This window comes from Rhinoraja longicauda, chromosome 15 (assembly GCF_053455715.1).
Source record: "Rhinoraja longicauda isolate Sanriku21f chromosome 15, sRhiLon1.1, whole genome shotgun sequence".
Taxonomy (NCBI): domain Eukaryota; kingdom Metazoa; phylum Chordata; class Chondrichthyes; order Rajiformes; family Arhynchobatidae; genus Rhinoraja; species Rhinoraja longicauda.
In genome coordinates, this window is record NC_135967.1 from 12,281,566 (window position 1) to 12,293,655 (window position 12,090).

The window sequence follows — 12,090 nt, forward strand, 5'->3', positions numbered from 1 at the left end:
CAATGCATCAAATCAAGATTAATGTGGAAATAAAGAACCACAGATGCTGGTTCATACCAGAGAAGGACACCAAGTGCTGGAGGAACTCAGCAGGTCAGGCAGCATCTCTGGAGAAAAAGGATAGGTGACGTTCGAGGTTGAGACCCTTCTTCAGACTCTTCTGTCTGAGGAAGGGTCCCTATTTATTACCTTCCTAACATCCTATGTTGTCCATTTGCCCATCATGCTTCCTCAGTGTGTAAGCTCTAAGGTTAAACACATTAAAACCTACTCATCTTATAATTTTCAAAATTTCCTACGACAGGTCCCGTCTCAAAATGTTTCCCATCCTTTATCTCCAGAGATGCAAACTGACCCGCTGAGTTACTCCAGCACTTTGTATCTATAAATCGGGATTAATGGTCAGGTCAGCTGCAAGGGGAGGTTGGGCAAACTTGGATAGTTTTCTTTCGAACGTCAGAGGCTGAGGGGAGACCTGATAGAAGTATATAAAATTATGAGGTATAGATACGGTAGACAGTCAGAATGTGTAGGAAGGAACTGCAGATGCTGGTTTACACCAAAGACACAAAATGCCACAGTTTAAGAATAAGAGGTAGGCCATTTAGAACGGAGATGAGGAAAAACTTCTTCACTCAGAGAGTTGTAAATCTGTGGAATTCTCTGCCTCAGAAGGCAGTGGAGGCCAATTCTCTGGATGCTTTCAAGAGAGAGTTAGATAGAGCTCTTAATGATAGCGGATTCAGGGGGTCTGGGGAGAAGGCAGGAACGGGGTACTGATTGTGAATGATCAGCCATGATCACATTGAATGGCGGTGCTGGCTCGAAAGGCCGAATGGCCAACTCCTGCACCTATTGTCTATTGTCTGTTGTCTATTGCCTATTGCTGAAGAAGGGTCTCAACCCTAAACGTCACCCATTTCTTCTCTCCAGAGATGCTGCCTGGCCCGCTGAGTTACTCCAGTATTTTGTGTCGAGAGAGTCAGAACCTTTTCCCAGGTGGAAATGTCAAAGGTTAGAAGGCATAGCTTCAAGATGAGAGGGGCAAATTGTAAAGGAGACGTGTGGGGCAAGTTTTATACGAGGAGTTGATGGACACCTGGAATGTGCTACCAAAGGTGGCGGGTGGAGGCAGAAACGACAGTGGCATTTATGAGTCTTTTAGATTGGCACATGGATATGCAGGGAATAAAGGATCATGTGCAGGCAGATGAAATTAGTTTATCTTGGCAGCATGTTTTGATAAAAAACTTCGTTGTTCAAAGGGTTCATATGCTGTCCAGTTCTACGTTCTAAAGACTAGTGGGCATAGCATTAAGGTGAGAGGGGCAAGGTTTAAAGGAGTTGTATGGGGCAAGTATTTTTACACAGACGGGTGGGTAGTACATTAAAGTTTCAGTTTACAGTTTATTTTGATGTCACGTGCACCGAGGTACAGTGAAAACTACAGTGATACTGAAAGATGACATTCCAGGCGGATCATCCAGAGAAGCTTTATGTGTGGAATTGAGGTCAATGAGATCAGTGGTTCTTTATTGGTTATTTTGCATACGGTTCTGCAAAGTATTACTATACATAAGCACAATCCTAGATTAAGTACAAAGTGTATAGAAATAGTCCACTGAGACAATATAAAAGAGTCGTCAGGCACCATTTTAAAGCTGATCATTTTGGTGGGACTGGGTGATAGTGCCCCCAATAGTCAATGAAGTTAGAGAAGGAAGTATGTGGGGATGTCACGGATAGTCGCAAGAATAGTATAGTTGTAACAGTGGTGGATTTTAACTTACCAAACTATCGATCGTGCTATCTTAGTGTTTAGAGCTTGGATGAGATTTCAGCCAATTTGGAAGTATCAAACGTTTACCCCAATTGAGAGTTCAATACATGTTTGAATGATGGGGGAATGAAATGATAAATAACAAATGGGGAAGACCCTGCTATATCCAACACTGGTTGTCTTTCCTTGACTGAAAGTTTTCTTAAGTTTTTACCAAGTATAGAGGGAGCTGTTATCCTGGGCAATTGTTCCTCCTTCGTATTTATTTTCATTTCCTTGCTCTGGAAGCTAGTGGGAGGCTCCTTATCTCCAGCTTGTTTCATCAGATGCTTGGTTGCTTCCTACAACGGAAAAGAAGTTGCAGTTAATGGGCCCACAACACATTCATTTACTAAAGTTATTCAATTCAGTAAGCTATAATGGCATGCACTGAGTGTTCAGGGAATTTTCTCAATGAAGCATGATCATAATATTCCCTAATGTGGGAATACAAAATAAGGAGCCCATTGCAAAAGAATCAGAATGAACAAGGAGGTACAGAATCTGTTGAGGGCACGCAACAATGCCTTTAAATCTGGTGACACTTCAGCATACGGTGTTGCCAGGTCAAACCTGAACAAAGGTATAAAAAGGGCCAAAGACACCCACAGGTAACGGGTGGAAAACCACTTCAATACCACGGACACCAGAAGCATGTGGCAGGGTGTCAGGGACATCACTGACTACAAGAGCAGCCCTGCCTGCCCCCACTGCGATGTCACACTAACCAATGAGCTTAACACCTTCTTTGCCCGCTTTGAAACTGGCAACTCTTCCACCATGAGTGGAAGAACCCCAGCCAAGGCGGAGGGACAGGTTTTAACATTGAGCACACAGGAGGTACAACGCGCTCTGCAAAGGGTCAACCCACGCAAGGCTGCAGGCCCGGATGGAGTTCAAGGAAGGGTACTTAGGGACTGTGCTGAACAGCTGGCTGAGGTATTCACCAGGATCTTTAACCTGTCGTTATCTCTGGCTACGGTCCCCAAGTGCCTGAAGTTGGCTACCATAGTGCCGGTGCCGAAAAAAGCAAAGATCACCAACCTGAACGACTACCGTCCGGTTGCCCTAACGCCGATAGTCATGAAGTGCTTTGAGAGGCTGGTCCTCTCACACATCAAATCCAGCATCCCTGACTCACTGGACCCACATCAATTTGTATACAGATCCACAGAGGACGCCATCTCTCTGGGTCTTCACACTGCCCTGACTCACCTGGAGAGACAGGGCACGTACGTGAGGATGCTATTCATTGACCATAGCTCTGCCTTCAACACGGTCATCCCCACCAAGCCCATCACCAAACTCCACCAGCTAGGCCTAAGCTCGTCATTATGCGACTGGATCCTGGACTTCTTGATGGAGCGACCGCAGGCAGTGAGAATGGGCCCGCACCTGTCCTCCACTATCACCCTGAGTACCGGCACACCACAGGGCTGTGTTCTGAGCCCCATGCTCTACTCCCTATTCACACACGACTGTGTTCCTGCATTTGACACCAACACCATTGTCAAGTTTGCAGACGACACAATGGTGATCAGGCTGATCACCAACGGTGATGAAATAAACTACAGAGCAGAGGTGCAGAACCTGGCGGACTGGTGCTCAGATAACAACTTGTCCCTAAACACCTCCAAGACCAAGGAGCTGATCATCAATTTTCGTAGGTCACACAACGGGGAATACGCTCCAATCTTTATCAATGGGGACAGTGTGGAGAGAGTGTCCAGCTTCAAGTTTCTGGGCACTCACATTTCGGAGGACCTCACATGGTCCACTAACACTGCTGCGCTGGTCAATTTTGAACACTGCTGCGCTGGTCAATACATATAATGTTGGTGTTATTCAACATGGTGTTTATGTGTGTATGTGTGTATACATTCAAGAATAATCAAATTTGTGGCTCCCGATTCTTTATTAGATAGAAAATAATTATACCATGTACCTAAACTTTTACTTCATTGCAACGTTAGCAGAATAATGCTTGACACTTGGATTAGGGGGTATTAGCTAGAGGGAGGGTTTGCACAGATTTGGATTTTTTTCTTTGGAACAGGGAGACCTGCTGGAAGTGTATAAAACTAAGTAAAACAGGGTAGACAGTCATTTTCCCAGTATGAAAATATCAATTATTAGAGGGCATATGACCATAAGCTATAGGAGCAGAATTAGGCCATTTGGCCCACCGGGTCTGCTCCACCATTTACTCATGGCCAATCTATTTTTACCCTCTCAACTCCTTCTCCTGCATTCTCGTAGTTTTAAGGTAAGAAGGGCAAACTTTAAAGGAGATATGTGGGGCAAGTTTTTTTTTACACAGAGGATGGTGGGTGCCTGGAACATGCTGCCCAGGGAGGTAGTGGAAGCTAATATAATGGTAGCATCTTATGAGACTTTTGGATAGGCACATAGATGTGCAGAGAATGGAAGGATATGGATTATGTGCAGAAGATAGACACAAAATGATGGAGTAACTCAGCAGGCCAGGCAGCATGCCAGGAGTAAAATAATAGGTGACCTTTTGGATGGAGAGGCTTCAGACTGAGAGTCAGCGGAGAGGGAAACTAGATGTATGTAAAGGATTACGTGCAGACAGATAGGAGATGATCTTGGCATCATGTTCGGCACAGATATTGTGGGCTGAAGAACGACACAGGTGCTGGAGTAACTCAGCAGGTCAAGCAGCATCTCTGGAGAACATGAGACTTTTCCTGTGCCGTACCATTCTATGTTCTATGAGCTTCAATGTGAATATAATAATAATTTAATGAATAAAACGTTACCTGTTTTGGGATGGGGGATTTGTCCTCCAGGAGATGGGTTTTTTCCTCAGTCGTTGGGTACTGATCCTGAAAGCCCTTCTGTTTCTGCCTTGCCACGGAGACCCAGACTGGCTCTGAGTATTTGGCTCCAGGACAGTTTGCTGGTTCAGGCTTGGCAGCTTGAGTGTTCCTCTCTGTGTAACAGATTCAGAAAATCAAATACCTTTTACTGCAAGAGGAAATAAACAACAATCTAATCGACTGCTTCCATTCCACCAGGCTAAGCCAGATATTATATTGATTTACATACAGACATAGAAAAATAGGTGCAGGAGTAGGCCATTCGGCCCTTTGAGCCAGCACCACCATTCAATATGATCATGGCTGATCATTTAAAATCAGTGTTTGAGCTCCCACCAGGTTCCGACCAACCGTGGATAACCTGGCGCAGGCTCAACAGACTGCGGACAGGCATGGGGAGGAGCAAACCAAACATGCACAAGTTGGGATACACTGAAGATACGGCAGACAGCGAGTGTGGACGGGGCCTCCAGACTATGGAACATCTCCTGAGCTGTGACATGCTGCATGACCCATGCTCTGTAAAGGATCTTGCAGAGGCCAACCACATGCTACTGAAATTTGCTCGCTATTGGCAAACAGCCCTAAGAGCTAAATCTAACTCTCTCTTGAAAACAGGGGCATTTAAATCTTTCCTTCAACGGGCAACACACAACTGAAAACTAGCTAGTTTAACTTATTGCAGGAACATATAGCTGTTGAGGGTACAACTTTCTCCAGAGCAAAGAAGGTTGAGGCTGAGATATTTACAGCCTTGAAATTAGTTGGTGAGATAAAGAAGATGAAAGCTGGAGACGTTGAATATAAGTTAGCCACTAATAAATCCAATGAGAAATTCAGAAGAAAACACCTTTATCAAGAGGGTTGTCAGTATATGCAACGCACTCCCACATTGAGTAGTTAAAGTGAAAAGCACAAAAGCATTCAAGGGAAAGTTAGTCACCTCAGTTCAGTTTTCAGTTCAGTTTTCAGTTCAGTTTTCAGTTCAGTTTTCAGTTCAGTTCAGTTTAGTTGAGTTTGGTTCAGTTTAGTTTAATTTAGAGATACAGCATGGAAGCAAGCTAGTCTTAGGTTATCATATTTCATCATCCACTCCCTACACCTTAGGGGCAATTTTAAAGAGGGATAATTAACCTACAAACCCACATATCTTTAGGATATGGTAGGAAACTGGAGTACCCAGAGAAAACTCACATGGAGGGTTTTCCCACAGGGAGAACGTACAAACTCTGGACAGCACCCATAATCAGGTTCAAATCCGGGTCTGTGCCGCTGTGAGGCAGCAGCACTATCAGCTGTGTTGCTGTGCCGATTTCATGTAAGTTGATAGCATTGTTAAGTGAAGAAGGGTGGAGAAAATTCAAACAGAGCATACACATCTATATAACAGGCAGCGCAATTTGCAGAACTACTGAGAAATTGCATAATATGATCATAATGTTGGGTCTTATTAACATCAATGTTGTGAATTAGTGACCCTTCAATCCTGCCATCAATCTGTGTGGAGTTTGCATGTTCTCCTTGCGACTGTGTAGGTTTTCTCTGGATGCTCCAGTTTCTTCCCATATCCCAAAGATGTGCGGGTTTGTAGGTTAATTGGCCCTCCGTAAAATTGCTCCTAATGCGTAGGGAGTGGATGAGGAAGTCGGATAACCTGTGTGAACAGATGGCTGTGGAAGCCAAGTCAATGGATATTTTTAAGGCGTTGCTTGACAGATTCGTGATTAGTAAGGGTGTCAGGGATTATGGGGAGAAGGCAGGAGAATTGGGTTGAGAGGGAAAGACACATCAGCCATGATTGAATGGCGGAGTAGACTTGATGGGATGAATGGCCTAATTCTGCTCGTAGAACTTATTAATTTATGGGTGATTGATGGTCAGCATGGACTCAGTGGGCCTCACGACCTGTTTCCATGCTGCATCTCTAAACTTAATTAAAGTAAACTAACTACAGGTATGTAGGTTAATTGGCTGGGTAAATGTAAAAAATTGTCCCTAGTGGGTGTAGGATAGTGTTAATGTACGGGGATCGCTGGGCGGCACGGACTTGGTGGGCCGAAAAGGCCTGTTTCCGGCTGTATATATATGATGATGATGATGATGAACTCTCCCTTGAATGCTTTTCTGCTTTTCAATTTAACAACTCAATGTGGGAGTGAGTTACATATTCTGATAACTCTCTTGATAAAGGCAATTTCTTCTATGAACTGTTAAATAAAGAATAGAACAAATGATGAGCCACAGCAAACTGAAGTTGCACACCTGATGTATTAGCACTGTCTGCAGAGGTTTCACTATTCTTTCCTTCATGCTTTACTCGCGGAATGTGAGACTTTTCTCTCGTAACACGTTCTGTCGGAGTGTCCAGTGATCCGTGTTTGCTGGGTGTTGGACAACCTTCCATCCGCCCCTCTAGCAGTGACCCGGCTGCATTTTTACTCATGTCCTTTTCAGTCCTGATTGTCAGAGAAGCTTCTGATTGCTCGCCCATCCCACCGTCTCCTTTCCAGAGACCTGGAGTTTGTGTTGCTAAGCAGGATGCCACTCCCATAGCAACTCTTCCCTCAACCTCTTTATGTTCAATGTTGACTTCAGCCGAATATTTGTAAGGAGGCGATGTCCTTCTCAGCCTGACACCAAATGGACTTCCCTTGGTCTCCTGTTCACTTTTTGCTTGTTGCGCTGTATCTTGGAGACAGATGGCTGCAGGAGCTGGTTCATTTTCAACAGGTTTCTCCTCCAATGGCAGGTTATGAATCTGTTGGTGTCTTACGGATTCTTCTGCGTCTTGAGTTGAAAATGCTTCTTTGGCATCTACTTCGGCTGTGTTGTCACAACACCCAGATTTTGGCTCTGTAAGAAGACTACAGTCCACATTACTTCTGTTGGCATCCATCAATGACCTCTGCCAAGCAGACGCAACTGAGAACTTGACTGGACCTTGGCTATTTGGCCGTTGCTGTTCCTGCAATAGGTCATCTGAGATTGAAAGCTCAAGCTCTGCCTGACTGCAGTCGACTTGTGGAGTGGGAAGGTCTGGTTGCTTTACTGAATCTCCAAATGGAACTTCAGATATAAAACCAATGTCGTCTGTTAACTTATCGCATGGTTTTGGGACATGTTCTGGCCTGCAGTTTAATAAGCCCTCGGCATCTGCCTCCTCCACTGTCGACTGATCTATCAGGGTATTTTCCACACAGCCTTGACATTCTTTGGAAGAACCCAATGATTCATCAGAGAGTGGGACTTCGTTTGCTTGTTTAGATGTCAAACAAGGTTCTGGTGTGCTTGAAATGGTTCCCTTTTCTTTTCCCACCTGGGTCAGTGCAGCCAAGTCGCTTATTAGTGATGGAGGCGCATTGGCATTAGGGGAAACCAACTCTACCTCACCATCCGTGAACGAGGGATCTTCATTGGTTGGAGCTATATCTGCATCCTGAACTTTTTTCTCAGAGACCTGTGGTGTGGTAGCCACAGCGACCTGTGTGGGGCAGGAGGGCAAAGCTTCATTTTCCTCGTTGTCAGCAATGGGCTCTGCTGAGGACAACCTGGAATCCTTGTCACCCACTGGCAATGTTTCTGGTGTCAAATCTGCAACGCTAGGACTTGCCTCAGAGTCGGACAGGTCTTCACAGTTAAAGACTGTTTCTGAAAAAAGTACCATGTGACTTGTAGGGATAGGCAAGGTATCTCCATGCAGATTGGTGGTTTCACCGTCAAATGTATCTTCACGTACTGGGAGGTGAGCATCAGAAGAAGCGCTGGAAATCTTCTGAACTGTTTCTGTACATTCCTCTTCATTCATTTCGAGAAACTTTGAACAAGGCATTTTGTTTTGTTGGCTGTCAATGTCACCAAGTTCCAATGAATCTGTTTCTGTGAAGACCAAAGGAGATGCATTATTTCACATCATTCTACATTAATTAAAATGATAAATGACAGCTTAAACTTAACCGTTAAACTCCAAATTTCAGGCCTGGTCAGTCACTCGCCAAAAAGTCCGTTTTGTTCTTTTTATGTTGTTTTAATTTCATTGCTAGTTTTGGAGTTAAGTGGTGAATCCATTAAATTAATTGCCACAGAAGGCAGTGGAGGCCAAGTTATTGGGTATTTTAAAGCGGAGATTGATAGGTTCAATTAGTAAGGGCGTCAAAGGTTACGGGGAGAAGGCAGGAGAATGGGATTGAGAGGGTAAAATAGATCAGCCATGAGCGATTGGCGGAGTAGACTCGATGGGCTGAAAGGCCTAATTCTACTCCTATGCTTTATGGCTCATAAATGAGGACATAATCCTTACCAGAGCCTCAATGATCCTTGTCAGCCAGGGTTCCCTATTCTTGCCAGCCTGCCCCTTCATTCTAACTCTCTTTCCCTGAACTCTCTTTCCCTCACTTTCAAAAGCCACCCACTTGCCAAATGTCCCTTTGCCTGATATCGACAAAGGCAGTCCAAACGTAGCCCGTTGAATGTCGCTATATATATATATAGTGAAGGTGAACTAGCATGCACAATCTCCTCCGCTTGAGTGCAACTCTTGTGTATTGGCATGAATACACAACACTATCCCGATCAATCTTTGCGAATTCCTGTCTAATGCCATCATAATGAACCTTGCCCTAATTTAAGACGTTAACGTGCTCCAGTCCTATTCTTTACCATTACTAGTTTAAAACCAGTAGAATTTTAGTGTAGGAAATTTTTTTGTGTCAGATTTCACTTGGGCAGTTTACACCCCAGCAGTTTGAACATTAACCTCCCACTTCAGGTAGTCCCTGCTTCCCCTCTCTATCCCCGCCCCCTTCCCAGTTCTTGTACTAGTCTTCCTGTCTCCGTCTACATCCTATCTTTGTCCCGCCCCTTCCCATGACATCAGTCTGAAGAAGGGTCTCGACCCGAAACGTCACCCATTCCTTCTCTCCTGAGATGCTGCCTGACCCGTTGAGTTACTCCAGCATTTTGTGTCTACAGTAGAATTTTAGTCACTGGTCCCAAAATTTCACCTGCACAGAAACTTCAGTCACTTGCCCAGCCTTATTTCTCAAGAGGAGGTCGAGAAAGGTGCTATTTCCTTCAGTCGAAGGGTGAACAACTGGAAGGCAAAGGTTTTAACATCATAGGATTAGAGAGCGATCGACTTCTTTCTAACCAAGAGGGTTGGAAAATTGAAACTCACTGCCTGCAGGATAATTGAGGCAAAACGTCCCAGAAGGTGTCCTTGAAGTGAAACAATCTTCAAGGACTCTTCTGGACAAAGCGCTGGGAAATGGTATTTTGTTATCAGTCAGCATGGACATTACGGGCCAAATGGTCTCTATTTAAGTCACAGGCCTGCGAGATCCTGTGATCGACCAACATACCAAATCTACTTTAATGTACAGGTTCACAGAGTACTTGAATGCATACATACTATTGTGAGATGCCTTGACATCATTAAGAGTTTCTTTGTCTCTTTTTTATCTACAATGTGAAGGGCAACAAATGCTGGTGTTGCGTGCCAGGGTGGCACGGTGGCGCAGCGGCAGAGTTGCTGCCTCATAGCTCCAGAGACCCAAGTTCGATCCTGACTACAGGTGTTGTCTGCAGGGAGTTTGTACGCTCTCCCTGCGACTGAGTGGGTTCTCTCCAGATGCTCCGGTTTCCTCCCACACTCCATGTTTGTAGGTTAATTAGCTTCTGTAAATTGTAAATAGTCTGCAGTGTGTTGGATACGGCAGTGTATGGGGTGTTGGTGGACAGGGACTCGGTGGGCCAAAGGGCCTGTTTCCATGCAGTAGTATCTCTAAAATCTAAAGTCTACATCCCAAAGAGAGAATTTTAAAATGAATGGCGGGAATTGTTCTTGTTCTGTACACAGGAGGATCCCGTGATGTCTACCAGCAGGCCAATCGCATCCTCTCAAGGGGAATATGGGAGTTTAGGGGGCATTGATTTAGCCTCTCATTTAACCAACTAATACCTGGGAGCATTGGGCCACAAGATATTGATTGATTGAACTTATGGAACGATAGAGCATGGAAACAGTCCCTTTGGGCCACAGAGTCCACACCAAGAAACACACCAGTTCTATGTTATCCCACTTTCTCTGCACTCTTGGGGCAACTTAACTTACAAACCTGCATTTCTTTGGGATGTGGGAGGAAACCCACACAGTCACATGGAGAACATGCACACTCACACAGACAGCACCCAGGTCTCTAGCACTGTGAGGCAGTGGCTCTATCAGCTGTGCCACCGTTCCATCTTTGGTAACATCTCTTCTTAATGAGATATTTCCAATCCGTCCATTGTTTGATTAGATACGAGGAACATACCTATTTCCAACTTACTTTCATATGGCAGCTGAGTTTCAGGCGCTCTGACTTGCTCCCGTTCATCTTTCCTTTCAAGCAAATTAAATGTTTTATCCTTTGGACTTCCAGAGTATTCTCCCTAAAGGATAGTAACATTATGTTAGTTTACACACATTTTAAGCATTTACTTATAATTAACCCTGTTCTTGAACAACTCACAATTGAAGACTTTCTCTGAGATGTGAATTCTCTCAGCTTCTGATCATTTGGTTGTTATTGGTGACTGAAGAACAGTGGCTTAAAAGTTACTGAACTTATTGAGCAAGCGATGGATGAAAGACGTTCCTCGGGTTCCTTTATGAGTGTACATTGACCTGCTCATTTCAGAAGTAGAGTGGAGAACCATCTCCCTGTGAAGTCTCTGAGACATAGGGAATTTCAACAAGGAAGTCTTGGGGCAGCGGGGTGACGCAGCGGTTGAGTTGCAGCCTTACAGTGCCAGAGACCCGGGTTCGATCCTGACTACAGGTGCCGTCTGTACGGAGTTTGTACATTCTCCCTGTGACCGTGTGAGCTTTCTCCAGGTGCTCCGGTTTCCTCCCACGTTCCAGAAAACATACAGGTTTGTAGGTTAATTGGCTTCTGTAAATTGTAAAATTGTCCCTAGTGTTTAGGATAGTGCTAATGTACGGGGTGATCGCTGGTCGGCACAGATGCGACAGGCCAAAGGGTCTGTTTCCATGCTGTATCTCTAAAGTCTAAAGGTCTGTGCCAACCATCAACCACTCATTTCCACTTATCCTACAATAGTCCCTTTTTCTAATTCTTCACGCACTCCCATCAACTTCCCAAGATTCCACCACTCACACTCAGAACAATTTACTGTGGATAATTCATCCGAATACCCTCATGCCCTTTGGGATGTGGGAAGAAACTAGAGGACACGGGACAAACCGACTCAGAAGGCTTAGAAAGTTTGGCATCTCCCCAACAACTCTCACTCAACTTCTACAGATGCGCCATCGAAAGCATTTTATCAGGATGCATCACAGCATGGTTTGGGAACAGCTCCATCCCAAACTGCATAGAAATTGTGGAGAATTGTGGACGCAGTCCAGACCGTCACACAAACCAACTT

At 44.7% G+C, this 12,090-nt stretch overlaps 1 protein-coding gene across 2 annotated transcripts in view; it reads right to left on the reverse strand.

Moving 5' to 3' along the window:
- The window catches only part of LOC144600527 (uncharacterized), a 70,296-nt gene that overhangs the window by 1,006 nt on the left and 57,200 nt on the right, over positions 1-12,090 (reverse strand). The window contains exons 8-11 of one of the 2 annotated variants that reach the window (XM_078412199.1): positions 10,989-11,091; positions 6,925-8,538; positions 4,603-4,775; positions 1,995-2,121 (exon numbers count right to left, since the gene is read on the reverse strand). In XM_078412199.1, coding sequence (XP_078268325.1) covers positions 1,995-2,121; positions 4,603-4,775; positions 6,925-8,538; positions 10,989-11,091 — 2,017 coding nt within the window. Of the gene's footprint in view, positions 1-1,994; positions 2,122-4,602; positions 4,776-6,924; positions 8,539-10,973; positions 11,092-12,090 lie in introns of both variants that reach the window. The other variant, XM_078412198.1, reaches the window with a different exon arrangement.